General features: G+C 38.4%; 1 protein-coding gene across 1 annotated transcript; it reads left to right on the top strand.

The window, feature by feature from the left end:
• Positions 1 to 1,176: 1,176 nt before the first annotated feature.
• On the top strand, positions 1,177 to 20,279 carry Fundc2 (FUN14 domain containing 2). Its single transcript, XM_041636995.1, has 5 exons — positions 1,177 to 1,327; positions 4,634 to 4,784; positions 13,280 to 13,355; positions 15,053 to 15,184; positions 19,031 to 20,279. The coding sequence occupies exons 1-5, from the start codon at positions 1,243 to 1,245 to the stop codon at positions 19,106 to 19,108; spliced, it is 522 nt and encodes a 173-aa protein (XP_041492929.1). The 5' UTR covers positions 1,177 to 1,242; the 3' UTR covers positions 19,109 to 20,279.
• The last annotated feature ends 1,036 nt before the right edge of the window (positions 20,280 to 21,315 follow it).

A 21,315-nucleotide genomic window follows, 5' to 3' on the forward strand; every position in this document is an offset into this window, starting at 1 on the left:
CTGCCTAAGACATAGGGCAGAGCCTAATATTACTGCTTTCCTAAATGGACATAGAAATAAACTGCCCCCATGTCTTACCATTATACCTGTAAAATAGGGCATCTTTCAACCCTCATCTGAGAAGCTTCTTTTTGCAATAGACTCACAACTAGTAAATGTACAGAGAAAAAGAGACAATGAAGTGCTCAGCTGTTATTGAGATATCTGTATCACACCCTCTCTCCAGTTCCAGGGGATTCTATGCCCTATTTTGACCTAATTGGGGACTGCACACACATGCTGAACAGACATATATGTAGGCAAAACATCTATATACATAAAGTAAAAATAAATCTCTTAAAAAATATGTAAACTTTAAAGATGAGCAAGAAGCAACGATTATAATACAAGTGTACATTATTAATGTGGCTGGAATGCTTTAAAAATGTGCAAAATAGCCGGGCAGTGGAGGCGCACACCTTTAATCCCAGCACTCAGGAGGCAGAAGGCAGGCGGATCTCTGTGAGTTCGAGGCCATGCTGATCTACAGAGCGAGTTCCAGCACAGCCAGGGCTGCACAAAGAAACCCTGTCTCGAAATACCAAAAAGAAGTGTAAGATATGAAACAGCGTTGGAATGAGCACCGGAACTAACATATGCTCATTGCTTACATAAATACGAACAATCTGAAATAAATAAATAAATGAAGCTGAAATAAACCGTGGCATTCCTAAAGCGAAGAGACTTTGTGCAGGAATAGCAAGCATTCTACTCATTGCTTACGTAAATACGAACAATCTGAAATAAATAAATAAATGAAGCTGAAATAAACCGTGGCATTCCTAAAGCGAAGAGACTTTGTGCAGGAATAGCAAGCATTCTGCTCACTGCTTACGTAAATACGAACAATCTGAAATAAATAAATAAATGAAGCTGAAATAAACCGTGGCATTCCTAAAGCGAAGAGACTTTGTGCAGGAATAGCAAGCATTCTGCTCACTGCTTACGTAAATACGAACAATCTGAAATAAATAAATAAATAAATAAATAAATAAATAAATCTGAAATAAACCGTGGCATTCCTAAGGCGAACAGGCTTTCTACAGGAATAGCAAGCATTCTTCTGCGTGAGTGTGGGGTTGCAGCTTAGGTTGGTGAAGCAATGCTCTGGGACAGAAAAGCTGTCTCACTGCGCCAGGCCCGCCCTCTTTTGCTGCCAGGGGACTGGAAGTATCTGCCCCTCTTGCCGGAAGCCAGTTGCGGATGACTAACGCCTGTCCTTGGTCCCGCGATCTGCAACTGTGTCCTCGCGATACTAGTTCCCCCGAAATGGCCGCCACGAGTCAAGGTAAAGGCAGAAGCTCACGCGGAGGGTCGAGGGTGGAACCGCCTTCCTGGTTTAGGATGAGGGACAGCCGAGGGCCTGCCGCATTCCTCCTGTGGCAGGGAGCCTCAGAAGCGCCCAGAGAGGCTTGGAGACTTTTCGGCCCCTGGCCAAGGTTATGCTCAGACTGGTTGCAGAGCTGTCCTGGGACATTTTCTTGGCTCACCTCCTCCGGGCTTCTAGCACCGCCCCTACCGAGGTATCCTACAGAGATTCAGTTCCTGTTCTCAAGCGTTTTGGCTCTCTGACAAAAATGTGTTTGTCTCTTAGGATGTGCCTCTCAAATTTCTCGCAGTCCTCATTTTCGTTAATTAGTAGGAGGTATAGGATGGTACTTTTAGTCATCCTACTGAAAAACAAAACTCCAGTGCAGCGATTCATTTAAGTTATTCTTCTTACTCTAATTTGGTTAACGTTAAGTCAGTCGATTCATTAAATTTAGGTTGTAACCAGCACATGCGATGCAATTGCTATAGAGAGAACCTAGGAATTTCTGAGACATCTTGAGGCTTACATAAATTGTAGTTTCTTATAGTAATTATCATTGTTTTCCTTGGCCCATAGACGAGGCTTGTAAGTTTTGTTTAGCAGTACTTAATGAACAACTGATGAAATTGGGTAGGCTATAGGGCACTCTGATTTTTATTCACTCCACTTCATCCACCATCATCAACTTAATTCCTCGTTTGACTGGAGCCATCTGTTGTGTGGATGGGCTTGGTAAAATTACATTAAAAAGACTTGTTTTCAGCGATATTTTCTTCAACATGGTGGTGATATGTTATTGTTATGTTACATAGATTGTTTTATTGTGTATAGTATAAGGTAGATCATTTGTTTAAAAAAACACATGAATACTGCTTCTAACAAAACTGAGAAGACTTGCTTTCTACTGTAGAATTACCTGGATACACCTTGTTAGGAAAGTGACATAATAGTATGTATAAATCTATTTCTAGACTTTGTTTTCAACTAACATTTTTGTGTATACTTGGGTCGATGTAGCATCTTATTGAATATTGTAGCTTTATAAATCTTTAAATTAAGTTTAAGTGGCTCTTGTAAGTTTTAAATGCCCTTAAACTTTCCCACTAAGATTATTGTGGCCATGTATCATATAAAAGACATATTTTCCCACATGGCCACTTTGATATTCCCCTCTCAGTAGAACTTGAAGTCTATATTTCTTATTCCTGAATCTGGATGGGAACTACTCTAGTCTAATTTGATGGTAGTAAAACTGCATGGTTTCTGAGGCCAGGACTTAAAATGATGAGAGTATTTTTTTCCAGGTCCCTAATCTTTCCTCCATTTGTGAGGGAGCTAATTACAATGGTATTAAGGTAACCCACTCTAGCCTCTGAGAAAAGTAGTCTGTACATGTAACTGTAGACTTCTCAGATTGTTTTAGACCCTGCACAATAAGTTATCTAGCTAAAGCCTCAGATATCACAGAATAATAGAGCAGTCTTAATGCTGTGACTGAATTCCACGTGCAAAGAACTGGACACCTTAGCTTTGTTTCATGGTGTTTGGGGGCATTTTGTTGTACAATTTTTGTAACTGGAACACTATTATTGGTCCTTTGTCTATATAAATTTTAGGATTTCTTAACTCAGTGGTTTTCATCCTTGCTAATGTTGTAACCCTTTAATACAGTACCTCATGTTGTGGTGAACCCAACCATAAAATTACTTTCATTGCTACTTCATAACTGTAATTTTGCTACTGGTATGAATTATAATGTAAATATCTAATATGCAAGATATATGATATGCAACCCTCCCCAAAGTGCTTGCCATCTACAGGTTGAGAACCTCTGCCTTAACCTGTAATGGACATTTTTTAAATCTAAGTATTATATTATAATGTTACTTCTCTCCCATCCCAGTAATCTTTTTGGACTCCAATTGGATATGTATGTAACCTTCTGAACATTTTTGCTTAACTTAATATCTTGATCATCTCTGATTTTGCCTCTATTTTTTATTTTATTTTTAAATGACAATTCTTGCCTTTTTCTTTTGTTTTTACATAGTCTTGGATAGTAAGTTTTTGACATTTGTTGTCTTGATAATGTTTTCAGGGAAGGACTTGATATAACAGGTAAACCCAAGATGATTTTTGTACAAACAAGATGTTTTGTTGTCTTGTTTTCCTTTCCTGATCTAAGTATTACATTCCAAAGTGTGTTGTTTCCTGATTACAAAATGAGATTAATAAATGGTACCTACATTTTTCTGTGCATTTAGTTTGTTACTAAGTTTATAAATTAGTAAGCACTCATTCAAACATTGTTTGCTTTATTCACTGGAAATCCATATAATACAGAAAATTGGTATTACCTAAAGAGGTAAATTGAAAATATTTATATTTAGAATGCTTTTATCCAATAGTACTTGTTTTTCCTAGGTCAGTTTAATTTGTTTTAAATTTGAGAGGAAGAACAATAGAAGACCAATAAAGATATTCAATTTTTTTATTTTATTCAGATTTTCCAAAATTCAACCCAGAATTTCAGACATAATTTAGATATTCAAATTTGTTTATTTTAGGCAGTTTTTCCAAAATTCCAACCCAGAATTTCAGAGGTAATTTACTATTTAAAATAGAACATTTGTGGGCTGGAGAGATGGCTCAGTGGTTAAGAGCACTGACTGCTCTTCCAGAGGTCCTGAGTTCAATTCCCAGCAACCACATGGTGGCTCACAACCATCTGTAATGAGATCTGGTGCCCTCTTCTGGCTTGCAGGCACACATGGAAGGAATGCTGTACACATAATAAATAAATAAATAAATAAAAATAAAATAAAATAGAACATTTGTATATTTTTTTATTATAACTGTTTTAAAATCTCTTAATCTAGTTAGAAATGGTGGTAAATTATTATAAAAGGAAATATTTTTATCTTAGTTTTCTTAGTTTTTTATTAGCCTATATTAATTATAAAGGTGATGGATTTTATTATGACTTTACATACTTGTATATAATGTGTTTTGATCATATTTATACCCATCCCATAACCCTTTTTTGTCCTTGCCAATTTCTGCTCATCCTTATCCTTTTCCAAAATACCCTCTTCAATTGTTGTCTTGTCTTCACTATACTTTATTTTTGATGATCCATTGAGTTTCACTAGGGCTGTTTACCGAAACATGGATGAGAGTTTATTTACTAGAGCGTGGCACCTTACCATTAGATATACCACTGAAAAAAATGTCTTCTCCTTCCTCAGCAACCATTAACTGGATATCTTAATTCTCTTATAGGAAACTTTGATGGAAAATTTGAGGCACTGGATCTTGCAGAATTTACTAAAAAGCAACCATGGTGGCGTAAGCTGTTTGGGCAGGAATCTGGGCCATCAGCTGAAAAGTATAGTGTAGCAACCCAGCTGTTAATTGGAGGTGTTACTGGATGGTAAGTGATGTTAAAGATTTTCAGTTCTTTTGTGCCTGATTTGGTAGTATAGTTACATAAACTGTCTTCTCTAATTATTTGAAACACATTGACTTCACTGAAATTGGCCAACACATGTCATAAACTATTAAATTAAAGTACTGTTTGATAATTTTACATGCTACTGTCAGGCCCATAGGACACTCTAATCCTCCAAACTCCAAAAAGCAGTCCAAATATCCAAAAATGAACTCTACCTGAACTATAGGAGGATTTCTGGTGGTTAGGTAAAAGTTAGCATTCCTCAAGAACTTGTGAAGTTGGTTCTCTTCTGCCGAAAGGAATCATTTCCCTTACCTCTGGCAAAAGAGACACATGGCTCTCCAGTTAACATATACCAGCAGCACCTATCAGCATTTCAAGGTCCATGCTAACCTCCACGCTTCCTTGGTCCTTTTACTCACAAGTACTTATTAAATATTTCAAAGCCACCATACCAATCTCCTAGCCTTTCACCCCTCCCCACCTAGCTACTCACCCTTCTTATAATCTGGCTATTCTGACTATTCTCTGATCTTGCTCTTCTTACTCTGCTCTCTCTATTCTCTATTCCCTGCTATTCTCTCTCCAGAAGCTTTGGCCATATCCAGTCTGCTGGACATGTTTAATCTACTTCTCTTTCTGTTCTGGACTCTTCCAGATGCCCCTGCCTGTTCTTTCTCTCATATCTACAATAAATACTGTTCCCTTAACCATAAAATGTCTGGTGACAAAACCCTTACATACAGGTACTTGGTGCAAATCAGGCACTATTTTAAGTTTATATATATAGGTATCTCATTTTCTTCTTAAAATGACTCTGAACTTGGTACTTTTTTAAATTCTGTACTTTTTGTAGAAACTGAGGTTCAGAATGTTTATCTAGATTCTAGATCAAGGCGACATAGTCAGCAAGAGGTAGATTAAGAAGCTATCCACTTACTTATGAAGCACAAATAATAAAAGCTCAGGGTCAGGAATTGGGGTTCAACCTGAAGGTCCAAAAAGTAAAATAGCCAGCCACTGACTCTTACCTCCACCTCAATCCGAAATGGTGATCCTGCCTCCAAGAATCTCAGAATAAGATTTGTGTCTGAGAGCTATTTTTTCCCATTTTATAATGTTCTCTAGGGCTGGGATTAAATGCGTGCACCACCGTCATTAAAGGCATGCAGTGCCCAGTTTCTATGGCAACTAGTGTGGCTACTGGGATTACAGATGTGTGTCATTATGGCTACTGGGATTAAATGTGTGTGTTATTGTGGCTACTGGGATTAAAGGTCTGCGTTAACATAATCTGGTCTGTAAGGCTAATCAGTGGGACTGTTTTACCCTCAGATCTTCAGGACGACTTTATTTATTTTAAAAAAGTTGAAATGCCACTACACACTTATATTAGCTGTGTCACATATTAATGTGGCAGTTTTCATTTGTTGATATTTTTTATCATAATAGTAGCCAGTTTAGTGAGTCAATGACTAATCCATCAATCTTAGAAACATATTTATTACTTAAATTTTGTCTTTTATTAAATTCATGTTTTTATCCCTGTGAAATTGTCATTTTTTTTGTAGTATTGAGTTTTAAGAGGCTTTTTTTTGTGTGCGTTTTGGTTTTGTTTTCTTTTCCAAAGGGGTCTATGGCTCAGCATGGCCCAGAACTTGTGATGTTCTTTCCTCTGTCTCCCAAGTAGTGTTGTATACCTCCACACTTGTAATATGCCTCAGGCACACTATTCATTGGCACTTAAATAATATAAAGGAAAGCAGATGCTTTATAAAAAAATTTTCATACAGATGTTCTAGTTTTATTTGTAATACCTGAAAGTAGAAACAATCTAATCATAAAACATGAAAAGGGAACAGGTGTGCTTTAATTCCATGTCTTTTTTTTCTTTTATTTATTTATTTATTTATTTATTTATTTATTATTTATTAAAGATTTCTGCCTCCTCCCCCCCACCGCCTCCCATTTCCGTCCCCCTCCATTGTCAGCCCAAAGAGCAATCAGGGTTCCCTGCCCTGTGGGAAGTCTAAGGACCACCCACCTCCATCCAGGTCTAGTAAGGTGAGCATCCAAACTGCCTAGGCTCCCACAAAGCCAGTACGTGCAGTAGGATCAAAAACCCATTGCCATTGTTCTTGAGTTCTCAGTAGTCCTCATTATCCACTGTTCAGCGAGTCCGGTTTTATCCCAGGCTTTTTCAGATCCAGGCCAGCTGGCCTTGGTGAGTTCCCGATAGAACATCCCCATTATATTGTATTAAAAATCAATTTATCATCTATGCATTAAATTGATATGTCTTTTGACCATATCAGCTTAGTGGGTAAATGCACTTACCATTAAGCCTGAGGACCTGAGTTCAATCTCAGGGATCCACATGATAGGAAGAGAGATCCGACTTGTACAAGTTGTCCTCTGATTTCTACATGTATGCTATGGCAAGCTACACATGTGCACACATATGTAAACATGTGCACATAATACATACACACCCCCCAAAATAAAACACTTAAAAAATAAAAATAATTCATTTAAAAATTGATTTGTCTTGGTGCCAGTATCATATTATTCTAATCACTATGGCTTTATTTTCTTTGATTTTTTTCAGCTTTGTAGGTTATATAGTCTATTGATATACAATCAATATATCACAATATATGGTCAACATAAATTCCCAAATACTTGTAAATATTTCATTTTTTGATGCTATGGTAGCTTCAAAATTTCATTTTCTGTTATTCATTACTTATAAATAGAAATTCAATTTCCTAAAGTCATTTTATTGGGTTGCAGAGTTTTGGAGTCCTCAAGATATTTTTGTGTTTGATAATCCTTTAGGACAGTGGTTCTCAACTTGTAGGTCATAACCTCTTTGGGAATAGAACAACACTTTATTTTTTTTATTAATTTAATTTTTTCATTTATTTTACACACTGACTGCAGTTTCTCCTCCCTCCTCTCCTCTTGCCCCTTCCTGTTGAAGGAGCTGTGGGCTGTGTTCCTGCCACCCAGCTCCTGGCCGCCTGGCTAGCTTGTGCTCCAAAATAATTACACGGAAACTGTATTCATATAAACACTGCTTGGCCCATTTTTATTTTTTTAATTTTTATATCTAGTTTTATTTTATAATTCATATCCAATTTCTTTTTTTTAATTTATTTATTTATTAAAAATTTCTGTCTCTTCCCAACCACCGCCTCCCATTTCCCTCCCCCGCCCCCAATTAAGTCCCCCCCCCTCAGCCCGAAGAGCAATCAGGGTTCCCTGCCCTGTGGGAAGTCCAAGGAACCCCCACCTCCATCCAGGTCTAGTAAGTTGAGCATCTACACTGCCTAGGCTCCCACAAAGCCAGTGCGTGCAGTAGGATCAGAAACCCATTGCCATTGTTCTTGAGTTCTCAGTAGTCCTCATTGTCCGCTATGTTCAGAGAGTCTGGTTTTATCCCAGGCTTCTTCAGACCCAAGCCAGCTGGCCTTGGTGAGTTCCCAATAGAACATCCCCTTTGTCTCAGTGTGTGGGTGCACCCCTTGCGGTCCTGAGTTCCTTGCTCGTGCTCTCTCTCCTTCTGCTCCTGATTTGGACCTTGAGATTTATGTCCGGTGCTCCAATGTGGGTCTCTGTCTCTGTCTCCTTTCATCGCCTAATGAAGGTTAATACTCAGGAGGATGCCTATATGTTTTTCTTTGGGTTCTCCTTATTTAGCTTCTCCAGGATCACTAATTATAGGCTCAATGTCATTTGTTTATGGCTAGAAACCAAATATGAGTGAGTACATCCCATGCTCCTCTTTCTGGGTCTGGCTTACCTCACTCAGGATAGTGTTTTCTATTTCCATCCATTTGCATGCAAAATTGAAGAAGTCCTTGTTTTTTACTGCTGAGTAGTACTCTAATATGTATATATTCCACACTTTCTTCATCCATTCTTCCATTGAAGGCATCTAGGTTGTTTCCAGGTTCTGGCTATTAAAAACAATGCTGCTATGAACATAGTAGAGCATATACTTTTGTTGTATGATAAGGCCTCTCTTGGGTATATTCCCAAGAGTACTATTGCTGGGTCCAGGGGTAAGTTGATCCTGAATTTCCTGAGAAACCGCCACACTGCTTTCCAAAGTGGTTGCACAAGTTTGCATTCCCAACAGCAATGGATGAGTGTACCTCTTTCTCCACAACCTCTCCAGCAAAGGCTATCATTGGTGTTTTTTATTTTAGCCATTCTGACAGGTGTAAGATGGTATCTTAAAGTTGTCTTGATTTGCATTTCCCTGATCGCTAAGGAGGTTGAGCATGACCTTAAGTGTCTTTTGGCCATTTGAACTTCTTCTCTTGAGAATTCTCTGTTCAGCTCAGTGCCCCATTTTATAATTGGGTTGATTAGCCTTTTACGGTCTAGTTTCTTGAGATCTTTATATATTTTGGAGATCAGACCTTTGTCAGCTGCGGGGTTGGTGAAGATCTTCTCCCAGTCAGTGGGTTGCCTTTGTGTCTTAGCGACAGTGTCCTTTGCTTTACAGAAGCTTCTCAGTCTCAGGAGGTCCCTTTTATTCAATGAGGTCCTTAATGTCTGTGCTGCTGGGGTTATACGTAGGAAGTGGTCTCCTGTGCCCATGTGTTGTAGAGTACTTCCCACTTTCTCTTCTATCAGGTTCAGTGTGTTCAGACTGATATTGAGGTCTTTAATCCATTTTTTTTTTTTTAAATTTATTTATTTATTAAGGATTTCTGCCTCGTCCCCACAACCGCTTCCCATTTCCCTCCCCCTCCCCCGATCAAGTCCCCCTCCCTCATCTGCTCGAAGAGCAATCAGGGTTCCCTGACCTGTGGGAAGCCCAAGGACTGCCCACCTCTATCCAGGTCTCGTAAGGTGAGCATCCAAACTGCCTAGGCTCCCACAAAGCCAGTACGTGCAGTAGGATCAAAAACCCACTGCAATTGTTCTTGAATTCTCAGTATTCCTCATTGTCTGCTATGTTCAGCTAGTCCGGATTTATCCCATGCTTTTTCAGACCTAGGCCAGCTGGCCTTGGTGAGATCCCAATAGAACATCCCCATTGTCTTAGTGTGTGGGTGCACCCCTCGTGGTCCTGAGTTCCTTGCTCGTGCTCCGTCTCCTTCTGCTCCTGATTTGGAAGAATGGATGAAGAAAGTATGGAATATATACATATTAGAGTATTACTCAGCAGTAAAAAACAAGGACTTCTTGAATTTTGCATACAAATGGATGGAAATAGAAAACACTATCCTGAGTGAGGTAAGCCAGACCCAAAAAGAGGAACATGGGATGTACTCACTCATATTTGGTTTCTAGCCATAAATAAAGGACATTGAGCTTATAATTCATGTTCCTAGAGAAGCTAAATAAGAAGGTGAATCCAAAGACAAACACATAGGCATCCTCAGGAATATTAACCTTCATCAGGCGATGAAAGGAGACAGAGACAGAGACCCACACGGGAGCACCGGACAGAAATCTCAAGGTCTTTAATCCATTTGGACTTGAGTTTTGTGCATGGTGATAGATATGGATCTATTTTCTTTCTTCTACAGGTTGACATCCAGTTTTGCCAGCACAATTTGTTGAAGATGCTCTCTTTTTTCCATTGTATACTTTTAGCTCCTTTATCAAAAATCAGGTGTTCAAAGGTTTGTGGGTTAATGTCAGGATCTTCTATTCGATTCCATTGGTCGACTTCTCTGTTTTTATGCCAATACCAAGCTGTTTTCAATACTGTAGCTCTGTAGTAGAATTTGAAGTCAGGGATGGTAATGCCTCCAGACGATCCTTTGTTGTATAAGATTGTTTTGGCTATCCTGGGTTTTTTGTTTTTCCATATAAATTTGATTATTGTCTTCTCCAGATCTGTGAAGAATTTTGATGGGGATTGCATTGAATCTATAGATTGCTTTTGTAGAATTGCCATTTTTTACTATGTTGATCCTCCCAATCCAGGAGCAAGGGAGGTCCTTCCATTTTCTGGTGTCCTCTTCAATTTCTTTCTTCAAAGACTTAAAGTTCTTGTCAAATAGATCTTTCACATCCTTGATCAGAGTTACCCCAAGATATTTCATGCTATTTGTGGCTATCGTGAAAGGTGATGCTTCTCTAATTTCCTTCTCTGTTTCCTTATCCTTAGTGTATAGGAAGGCGACTGGTTTTTTGGAGTTGATGTTGTATCCTGCCACATTGCTAAAGGTGTTTATCATCTGTAGGAGTTCTTTGGTAGAGTTTTTGGGGTCGCTTATGTATACTATCATATCATCTGAAAATAATGAGAGCTTAATTTCTTTTCCGATACGAATCCCCTTGATCCCATTATGTTGTCTTATTGCTATTGCTAGAACTTCAAGCACTATATTGAAGAGGTATGGCGAGAGTGGACAGCCTTGTCGTGTTCCTGATTTTAGTGGGATGGCTTTGAGTTTCTCTCCATTTAATTTGATGTTAGCTGTCGGCTTGCTGTATATAGCTTTTATTATATTTAGGTATGAACCTTGTATCCCTAATCTCCCCAATACTTTTATCATAAAGGGATGTTGAATTTTGTCAAATGCTTTTTCAGCATCTAATGAAATGATCATATGGTTTTTTTCTTTCAGTTTATTTATATGCTGGATTACATTGATAGATTTGCGTATGTTGAACCAGCCCTGCATCTTTGGGATGAAGCCTACTTGATCATAATGGATAATTTTTCTAATGTGTCCTTGGATTCGGTTTGCCAGTATTTTATTGAGAATTTTTGTGTCAATATTCATGAGCGAGATAGGCCTGTAATTCTCTTTCTTGGTTGGGTCTTTGTGTGGTTTTGGTATCAGGGTAACTGTAGCTTCATAAAAGGAATTTGGCAATGACTCTTCTGTTTCTATATTGTGAAATACATTAAGGAGTATAGGTATTAGCTCTTCTTTGAAGTTCTGGTAGAATTCTGCATTGAAACCATCTGGTCCTGGGCCCATTTTTATTAATGTGTGCAGCATCACGAGGAGAATAACCTTTTATAGTGGTTGCCTAAGACCAGTGGAAAATAAATAATTACATTATGATTCATATCAGTAGCAAAATTACAATTATGAAATAGCAATGAAAATGATGTTATGGTTGTGGGTAAGTACAACATGAAGAACTGTATTAAAGAATCACAGCATCAGAAAGGTTGAAAATTAGTGCTCTGGGAAGATTTATAGTATTCAGAGCGGTCCCACTTAGGGTTGCAATTTCACAACAATAATCAGACAAGGAAAGAAGCACACAGGGCAGCAGCCAGCAGAAACACATGAATGGATTTCCCACTTGTCACTTATGGAGTCTTTTATTTAAAGTAGGTTTTTTGTAGCATATAGATTTTACTCTTTTAAAACACCCAGTTTTATATAGGTTCTATGGATTTGAACTCAAGTCCTCATGTATATATAGCAAGTACTTTATTCAGTAAACTATCTCCTCAGCCTGAATCTTTTAAAAATTCAGTTTAAAATCTCGTCCTTTCGAATAGAGTGTTTAGACTATTTGAATATATTTTTTTGAGGCAGGGTCTTTCTACATAGCGCTGGCTGTTTGGAACTCTCTATGTAGACCAGGTTGGCCTGAAACCCACAGGGATTCACTTGCTTCTGCCTTCTGAGTACTGGGATAAAAGGTGTACCCCAGTATGCCCAGCTTGTATGTATATTTTTAATTTACAAGCTTCATATGATGTTACATGCGTACATTCTTGGTATATGTAAGGGATGCAGTAAAGAAACCGCTGGAATGGCCGCTCAGTGGTTGGCAGTGGGGGAGATTTTTATTGTGGATAAGAAAGAGAAGGAACATCTAGAGCCATCTGAAAGAGTCTAAAAGCAAGAGAAAAAGAAGCAGATTGGAAGGCCGGGCGGTGGTGGCACACGCCTTTAATCCCAGCACTCGGGAGGCAGAGGCAGGTGGATCTCTGTGAGTTCGAGACCAGCCTGGTCTACAGAGCTAGTTCCAGGACAGGCTCCAAAGCCACAGAGAAACCCTGTCTCCAAAAACCAAAAAAAAATTAAAAAAAAGAAGCAGATTGGACATGGTCATATCTGCAAGAGAAGGAAAAATTGCGGGGAATAGCAAAAGAGAGTAGTAGAGATGGCAGGGAAAGAAAATAGAACAGTGGGAATAGTGAGAACAAGTGAAAACCTGGTCTATATAGAGAACAAAGGGGTGTCCAAAGGGGTGTCCAAGAGGAGGAAACCATGTTAACTTAAACAGCCTAGAGGTTTAAGGTAGAGGGCAAGGCGAGAGGGGCCAGGATGCTAGTGTGGACTTTGAAATGTATAATGGGTATTTTTCAATAGGGACTATAGGAGCCTGGAGGCTAGCGTGGCTTTCTGTTTCTCTAGATGGTAGGAAGGAACTAGATCATCTCAAGGTATGTAGAATATGAGCATTGTCAGTTCAGGTTTGTGTGCATCTGACAGCCTGTCACTTTGTCTGATATTGGTTTGGTTTTACAGGTGTACTGGTTTCGTATTCCAGAAAGTTGGAAAATTGGCTGCAACAGCTGTAGGAGGTGGATTCTTTCTACTTCAGGTTTGTCTATTAAATTTCCTAGATGTTTGGAAATTCCTCTTGCCTATTAACATATTGTGAGAAATTGCAGCCTTGGCTATAAAGCCCTAAAATAGCATACACCTTTGTTTTTGTATACTGTTTTGAATGCTGTTAACCACTGGAGGTTTCTCTCCTGCCTGCCAGTTCCAGAATAACTACTCTGAGGCTTAATATTAATTATAAATGTTTAGCTAATGGCTCAGGCTTATTACTAGCTGGCCCTTACATTTAAATTAACCCATTTCAATTAATCTGTGTATTGCCATGTGACCTGTGGCTTACTGGTGGTGCTATGGTGTGTTGTTCCTTGGGTAGCTGGATGGTGTCTCTCAGGCTTTGCCTTCTTCTCCTGTATCTCTTCTAGAATTTCCCACTTGGCTCTATCCTGCCTTGCCATAAGCCATGGAGCTTTATTTATCAACCAATGAGAACAACATATATATATATAACAAAACAGTTATCAAGCAAGAATTATAATTATAATATTTAGTCTATTTGTATTTTACAAAATTAAGAAAATACTCTATCATCTATCCTATCTAAAGTTTTATATCTAATTTGTCTTTTATCATAACTAAGAAAAAACTATAATTATAACTATCTAGTCTTTAACTCCATCAAAGATCCCTAGAAGGATATATTACCTGAGTAAACAAGAAGTCCATTGCAAGCAACTTCCAAAACTCTAGAAATGACATAGACATCTGACTGTCTGGACAGTCACCCAAAGTTCTTCTGTAACAATGGGTCATCCATCTTTAGCTTACAGCCTAAAGTATCTAGCAGACTTTTCAGTGAAGCAAGAAGTTTGAAGGACTGTCTCGCCTATTTAGCAAAGTTCGTCAATCGGTTTTCTCTGTGTCCTGCAGAATGTCTGGCGGTTTCTCTGTGAAGCAGGAACCCTGAAGGAGCATCCTGCCTTGTTTTGGCAAAGTTTAGCAGTCATTTTTTTCTGTGGGTTTTTCATGTCCAGTTTATACAGCATATTGTCAAGCAGTATAGGCAAGAACAGATTTTGCCCAAAGGGCTAGCCTTGCTACATTAAAAACAAACTCAATAATGAGTTTCTTTGTTTCCCCTCATCCTCTTTGAAGTAATTGATGCTGCCAGGAGCAGACACATCTCATATCAAGACAACTCTAAGTTATTAAAACATTTTAATGCCATATTCTGTTGGTCTTTGTAGTGTTTGGAGATTACCTGGCATTGAACTCACAGATATCTGCCTGCCTCTGCCTCCCAAGTGCTGGGATTAAAGACATGTGCCACCACCACCTGGCTTGAATCAATTTCATTCTATACATAATTCCTTGAAAAAAATGTTTATTTTTTAATTTCTGAAAAATTGAACTTACTACTTTGAGTTTAATCATCTTATTTTTAAATCTCACTTAAAACTGTATAAAGGAAAGTTCAGCATGTACATTAAAGAATTACCAGCAATTGGAGACAATTGTTTATTTCCATTACTAGGCATGGAACCTTGAATATAGTATTTTGAACCTTGAATATAAAACATCTTGCCTGAAGATTATTTAACAAACAAAACAAATAGCAAATGTCTCCAAAAATAGAAAATCAAAAGAATTTTGATTACCTCTTTCATAATTTATCTTGAAAAATAGAATACCAAAGACCATGTTTTTTATTTCCTTTTATCACTGTTAAAATTGTAGCTGGCAAACCATACTGGGTATATCAAAGTTGACTGGCAACGAGTAGAGAAAGACATGAAAAAAGCCAAAGAGCAGTTGAAGATTCGTAAGAATAACCAAATACCAACTGAGGTCAAGAGCAAAGCTGAGGAGGTAAGACTTGCTTTGTTCAGATTTAGTATATGAAAAGTACAAACAGTTTTGTGTACAAAATGGGATACAGGGCAGGGGAGGGGAGATGGAGGGATTAGAACTTGAGGGAGTGGTTTGGGTGGGCTGAGTGTAGGAGGCAGGTTGGAGGTAGGATGGAGGGGAAGAGTAACGAAAGAAACTTCTTGATGGGAGGCATTTTGGGTTTGGGGAGAAACCTGGTGCCAGGGAAACCTTCAGGAACCCACAAAGATTGTTGTCGGGGGTTTTTGTCCTGCCCAGTTCCCATAGTCGTTAAGTCCCAAAGAAATCACACAGAGGTCTACATTAGTTATAAACTGATTGGTCCATTAGCTCAGGCTTCTTATTAACTCTTATAACTTATTTAGCCCATTATTCTAGTCTATGTTAGTCATATGGCTCAGCACCTTATTCAGCGAGGCAGTCACATCTTGCTTCTTCTGTGGCTGGGCCAGGACTGCTGAGGAATGGGCTTTCCTCTTCCCAGAATTCTCCTGTTCTCATTGACCCGCCCCTACTTCCTGTCTGGTTGTCCCACCTATACTTCCTGCCTGGCTACTGACCAGTCAGCATTTATTTAAAATACAGTTGACACAATACAGACAATTGTCCCACACCAAAGATAACTCCAGCTAAGACTCATAGGAGTAGTGGAGAGAGTGCCTGAACTGGTCATCTACTGTAATCAGATTGATGAATACCCTAATTGTTGTCAGAGACACTTTATTCAGTAACTGATGGAAGCAGGTGCAGAGATCCACAGCCAAACAATGGGCCAAGCTCTGGGCATCTTGCTAAAGAATGAGAGGGGAGATTATTTGAGCCAGGGGGTCGTGTTGGAGAACCCACAGAAACAGCTGACCTCAGCTCTTGGGAGCTCATGGACTCTGGACCAATAGTCAGGAACCTCCATGGGACTGACCTAGCCCTCTGCATGTGTGTGACAGTTGTATAGCTTGGTCTCTTTGTAAGGCTCCTAGCAGTGATATCAGGACCTCTCCCTGGTGCTTTGCTGGCTTTTGGGAACCTGTTATCCATGCAGGATTACCTTGCCCAGCCTTGACAGAAGGGGAGAAACTTGTCCTGCCACAAATTGATGTGCCATGCTTTACTTAAGCCCATGGCAGGCCTGTCACTTTTTGAATGGAGATTGGAGATAGAGGAAGAGTAGAAAAGAGTAGAAGGGGAGGGAAGTAAATGGAAAGGGGGTACTGGGAGGTGAGAAGGGAGGTAAAATAAAAGTCAGTATGTAAAATAAAAGGAAAAAGTGTTATTTAAATAAAATTTAAAAAGAAAAAATGGAACACATAACTGTCTCAGCAGTATAAAACGCTTTATAATTACAAAGAACTTGGAGCACTGAGACAAAAGCTATATTCGGTATGTCAGTCTTAGAATACCATTACTGTAGAAACAGTTTTCAGGAGACAAAGTCTTAAATTCCTGTCTCAACTTCTTGAGTTCTGCGATACCTAGCATGTGCTACCTCACTCTCATGAAGGCATTTTTTATTTAAAAAGATTTTACTTTATTTGTTTTATGTGTATGGGTGTTTTGCCTACATGTATATTTATACACCATGTGCATACCTAGTGCTTATAGGGGCAAGAAGAAGGCATTAGGTCCTCTAGAACTGGAGTTACAGGTGGTTGTGAGCTGCCACGTGGTTGCTAGGAATTGAACCCAGGTCCTCTGAAAGAACAGCCAGTGTTCTTAACTACTAAACTGTCTCTTAAGCCTCTTGTAAACCTTAGTAATTCAAATATTTGGTGACCTTTGTCTGTGAGTGAGAAAACAAAGGAAATGAAGATAGTAGTCGTGTTGAAAAGTTTTTTGTTGCTATTGTTCTTTGAGACAGGGTTTCCCTGTCTAATAGTCCTGTTTGTTCTGGAGCTCACTCTGTAGACCAAGCTGGCCCTGAACTCACAGAGATCTGCCTGTCTCTGCCACCAAATGCTGGGATTGAAGGCCTGGCATGTTAACTAGTTCTTATAGGAATAGGTGTACATAATGGGTGGGGTGTACTGCCAATGTGAACATTTTGAGTTACATTTTTATCTCTATTCCTGCTTATCTTTGAAATATCCAAACTCCATGAGTTCTGCACATGACTAATAGAAATACTTAAATATTGGGTTGGTAGACTTTTTCTGAAGATAGCCAGGTAGTGAATATTTTCAGTTTTTGAGTTATGGTCTCTGTCACAACAATCAGACTTCCTCATATAGAGTGAAAATAGCCATAGATGATATGTGGCCTCTATACACATGAATGTGTACTCATATATACATATCTCCCCAGATATACATATAAAATAATGTAAGTGAAATGTTTTTATTTCCCTCTGATAGTACTTTGTTTAAATAAATGTGGAAGTCCTGGAGAGTTAAGTGGAAGTAGGGCAAGGAAACATAATGTCCTAGCTTCATTTTTGTTTCTGGGATAAGATATTCTGACCAAAAGCAGCTTAGGGGAGGAAAGGATTTATTCAGTTTACAGTTCCAGGTTCAGGCCATTATTGAGGGAAAATCAAGGCTGGAACTTGGGCAGCTAAACACAAAGAGAAACAAATGTATCTTTGCTGCCTGCTTGCTATCCCATACAGCATTACCTCTGACTAAGGAATTTAATTCACAGCCAAAGAGCATGTGGCAAGACCCACAGAGATTGCTGTTTGCTGGTTGGCAGACAGGCTTATGCCAATTAGCTTTCTTAAACAGTTCAAGATCACCTGCCTAGGGAACAGTGCCGCCCACAGTATGGTGGGCCCTCCTACATCAACTAACAATCAAGGCAGTCTCCTACACACGTGCCCAGATTAATCCTAATGCTGCGACCCTTTAATATAATTCCTCATGTTGTGGTGACCCCCAACCATAAAATTATTTTTGTTGCTGCTTCATAATGATTTTGCTACTGTTATGAATTCTAATGTAAATATCTGTGTTTTCTGACGGTCTTGGGCGACTTGTGAACTACAGGTTGAGAACTGTTGATTTAGGCAATTTTTTAATTGAGATATTCTCTTCTCAGATAATTGGAAGTTGTCTCAAGTTGACAGTTAAAGCTAATCAAGATCTCTAGATACAGTGGTAGTGAAGAGACACTGTTGACTTTGCATAATGGTGCAAGGAGAATGGACAGAGTGATGGGAATGTAATGTTGCGAGTGGCTTACTCAATTGGAAAATGAAGACACTGTGCTTAAGTTCAAGAAATGATTTGACTATACCAGGGATATGGCTTAATTGGTAAAGTGATTACCATGCAAATCTAAAGACCAGAGTTTTAGATCCCCAGTGCTCATGTAAATGCCAGTGCGGCCTGCCTTCAGTCTCAAGGCTATTGCAAAATCACCAGAGCAAGCTGGCTAGCCAGACTAGCCCAAATGGCAATCTCTAGGTTCAGCAAGATAGTCTGCCTCAATATATAAGGTGGGAGTCATCTAGGAAGACACCTATCAATATTAGGCCTTCATATGTACATGCACATGTGCATACATGTTCTACAAATACACACAAACACACACATACTGCATAATGCAAAAACAAAAAGAAATGATTAAGTCAGGATGTAGGATATATCATTTCTCAATTACTTTGTAAGGGAAGTGGCCAGAAGAGATAATAAATTGATAAGAAAGCCATACAGGGTACCTATCCGTATGTGCACCAAACTTCAGATGAGTAGAAACTTTTTCAGGAAGGTATAGGGGAGGTAGGAGCTTAGGAAAATAAGGAAAGAAGACTTTTCCTATAGTTGTCAGTAATGGAAATGTTCAGCATCCTTAGCAAAATAACTCATTGTATCAAAATCTTCTGTTTTTCAGGTTGTGTCATTTATAAAGAAGAATGTTCTAGTAACTGGAGGATTTTTTGGAGGCTTTTTGCTTGGCATGGCATCATAAGAAATACAACTTTACTCCATTGTTTTTGATTTCTTCTTTTTTCTTGCCAGCACCTTCTGCACTTAAACGTAGGACAATCAGCACTCCTCTTGCTCCTCTTGTCCTGTACCTTTTTCCCTGTTGTGGCAAATCTGAATGGCTTCCATAGGCTTCTCCTGGTACAAAGTTAATACAGGCCTTCTCATAAGTTTGACATGTTGGAAAAGACAATAGATGTTGACTCTCCCAGTATATGCCTCATGACTTGATCAATGAGTAGCTTAGTAAAAATGTTTCCTTTTGAGAAAAAGACAAGATATCCTGAGTAAATTGGGAGCACGGGGGTCATGGCAGAGGGTAAAAGGGAAAGAGGGGAGGTATGGAGGAGGGTAGAGAAAATGTATAATGCAGTAAAAACAATAAAAAAGTGAAAAAGAAAAGAAAAAATATTCCCTTCTGCTATGTAAGATCCTTTTCCAAACTTGGTTTGGAAAAGCAGCATATACTTACCTTAGTATATACATGGAAAGGAATGAATACAGTTGCCTTTAAGCATGAAAGATCTTGGTATCTTGGTGTGTGCTTTCTTTTTTAGTTGACTTGAGATTATAGAAAGAGAGGTACTTATACATGCTATAATTATCCTGCCAATATGATAGTATAAGTACTATGACTAAAAAGATTGACTATGAAATGAACTTCTGCTAAAGATGTATGAAGTGATGTAGGTATTGGACTTGGTAGGTGGGTCTTTATGGAAACCAACTGCTAGAAATTCATTGTTGGATGGTCAGATGAGTCATTTGTAGGTTTTAAAATCCAGTCCAGAAATGTTTTCCACCATTACCACATACTGCATCTCATGGCTGTTTTCAAGTAATTTATGTGGGAGAAAGAAGAAACTGTTAGATGTGTATTTCATAGAAAATTTTCTGTGGTTTGAAATTTGTTAAAGTATTAGGGGTAGCAGTATTCTTCTATGGAAGTACTGTTTCTTTATTCAGTTAGTATGAAATATAACATATAAGCCAGAATTTTAAAGAGATGTTCCACACATTCAGAATTTAGAAAGACAATGATACCATATGTGAAATAAATTGTTTCCATCAAATGCAATCTCTATCAGAATTATTCTTTAAAATAAAAGTCTGTGTGCTATAATGGCTGTTACCATGTTCTCAATTCCAACTAGGAAATCATCTTCCAAAAGCTGTCTTCCATCTTCATTGCACCCACTGATATGGGAAGGTCATTTGTCAATCTGTTGTTTCATTGGTTAATCAATAAAGAAACTGCCTTGGCCCTTTAATAGGATAGAAAATTAGGTAGGTGGAGTAAACAGAACAGAATGCTGGGAGAAAGGAGCCGCCTCAGACAGTTGCCATGATTCTCCCACCCGACACAGATGCAGGTTAAGATCTTCCCTGGTAATCCACCTCGTGGTGTTACACACATTATTAGAAATGGGTTAAAGCAAGATGTGAGAGTTAGCCAGTAAGAGGCTAAAACTAATGGGCCAAGCAGTGTTTAAAAGAATACAGTTTCCGTGTAATTATTTTGGGGCATAAGCTAGCCAGGCAGCCGGGAGCTGGGGTGGCAGGAACACAGCCCGCCGCTCCTTACAACAACCCACAGGACTTACTACTTAATAAATTTCAAATATTTATTGAATATAATTATTTGTTTAAAGAAAACTCTCCCCTGTTAAAGTTTTAGTTTGATGCAAGTGAATTCTTAGATATGTAGATGAACCCATGTGTAATAGTGTGCTTTTAAGGTCATACATTAAAGATAATTACTTTTTGACATACCTTGACAATGGTGTATTGAATTGTAAGATTGAAATTACCAGTGGATGTGTAAAACTGTTTAGGATTCACCTATTTGTATTTCCTTATTACATTTTGATATTACTTAAGCCAATATAAGTTATTCTATTTGTAATATGTATTAATCATCCTTTTACATGGTGGTATAACTCTCCTTGGTACATATTTTTCTAAAAGAATTTAAAAATGATTTTTCACTATTTATTGTGGAAACATAAGAGAGTATAGTACTGTGATTTCCCAAAGTATCAATTGTTTGCCTATAGCAATCGTGAAATTATATTTGTCAATTATTGTAAAATTCCAGAGTCATTTTATTGTTTCCAATATGTCTTTAACACGAACGCTAGGTATACTTTTAAAAATATCATAGGTATAATACCTCATTATTTTAGAAAA

This window comes from Microtus oregoni, unplaced genomic scaffold (assembly GCF_018167655.1).
Source record: "Microtus oregoni isolate MIOR12 unplaced genomic scaffold, Mior012 000050F_ref0000143, whole genome shotgun sequence".
Classification (NCBI taxonomy): Eukaryota; Metazoa; Chordata; class Mammalia; order Rodentia; family Cricetidae; genus Microtus; species Microtus oregoni.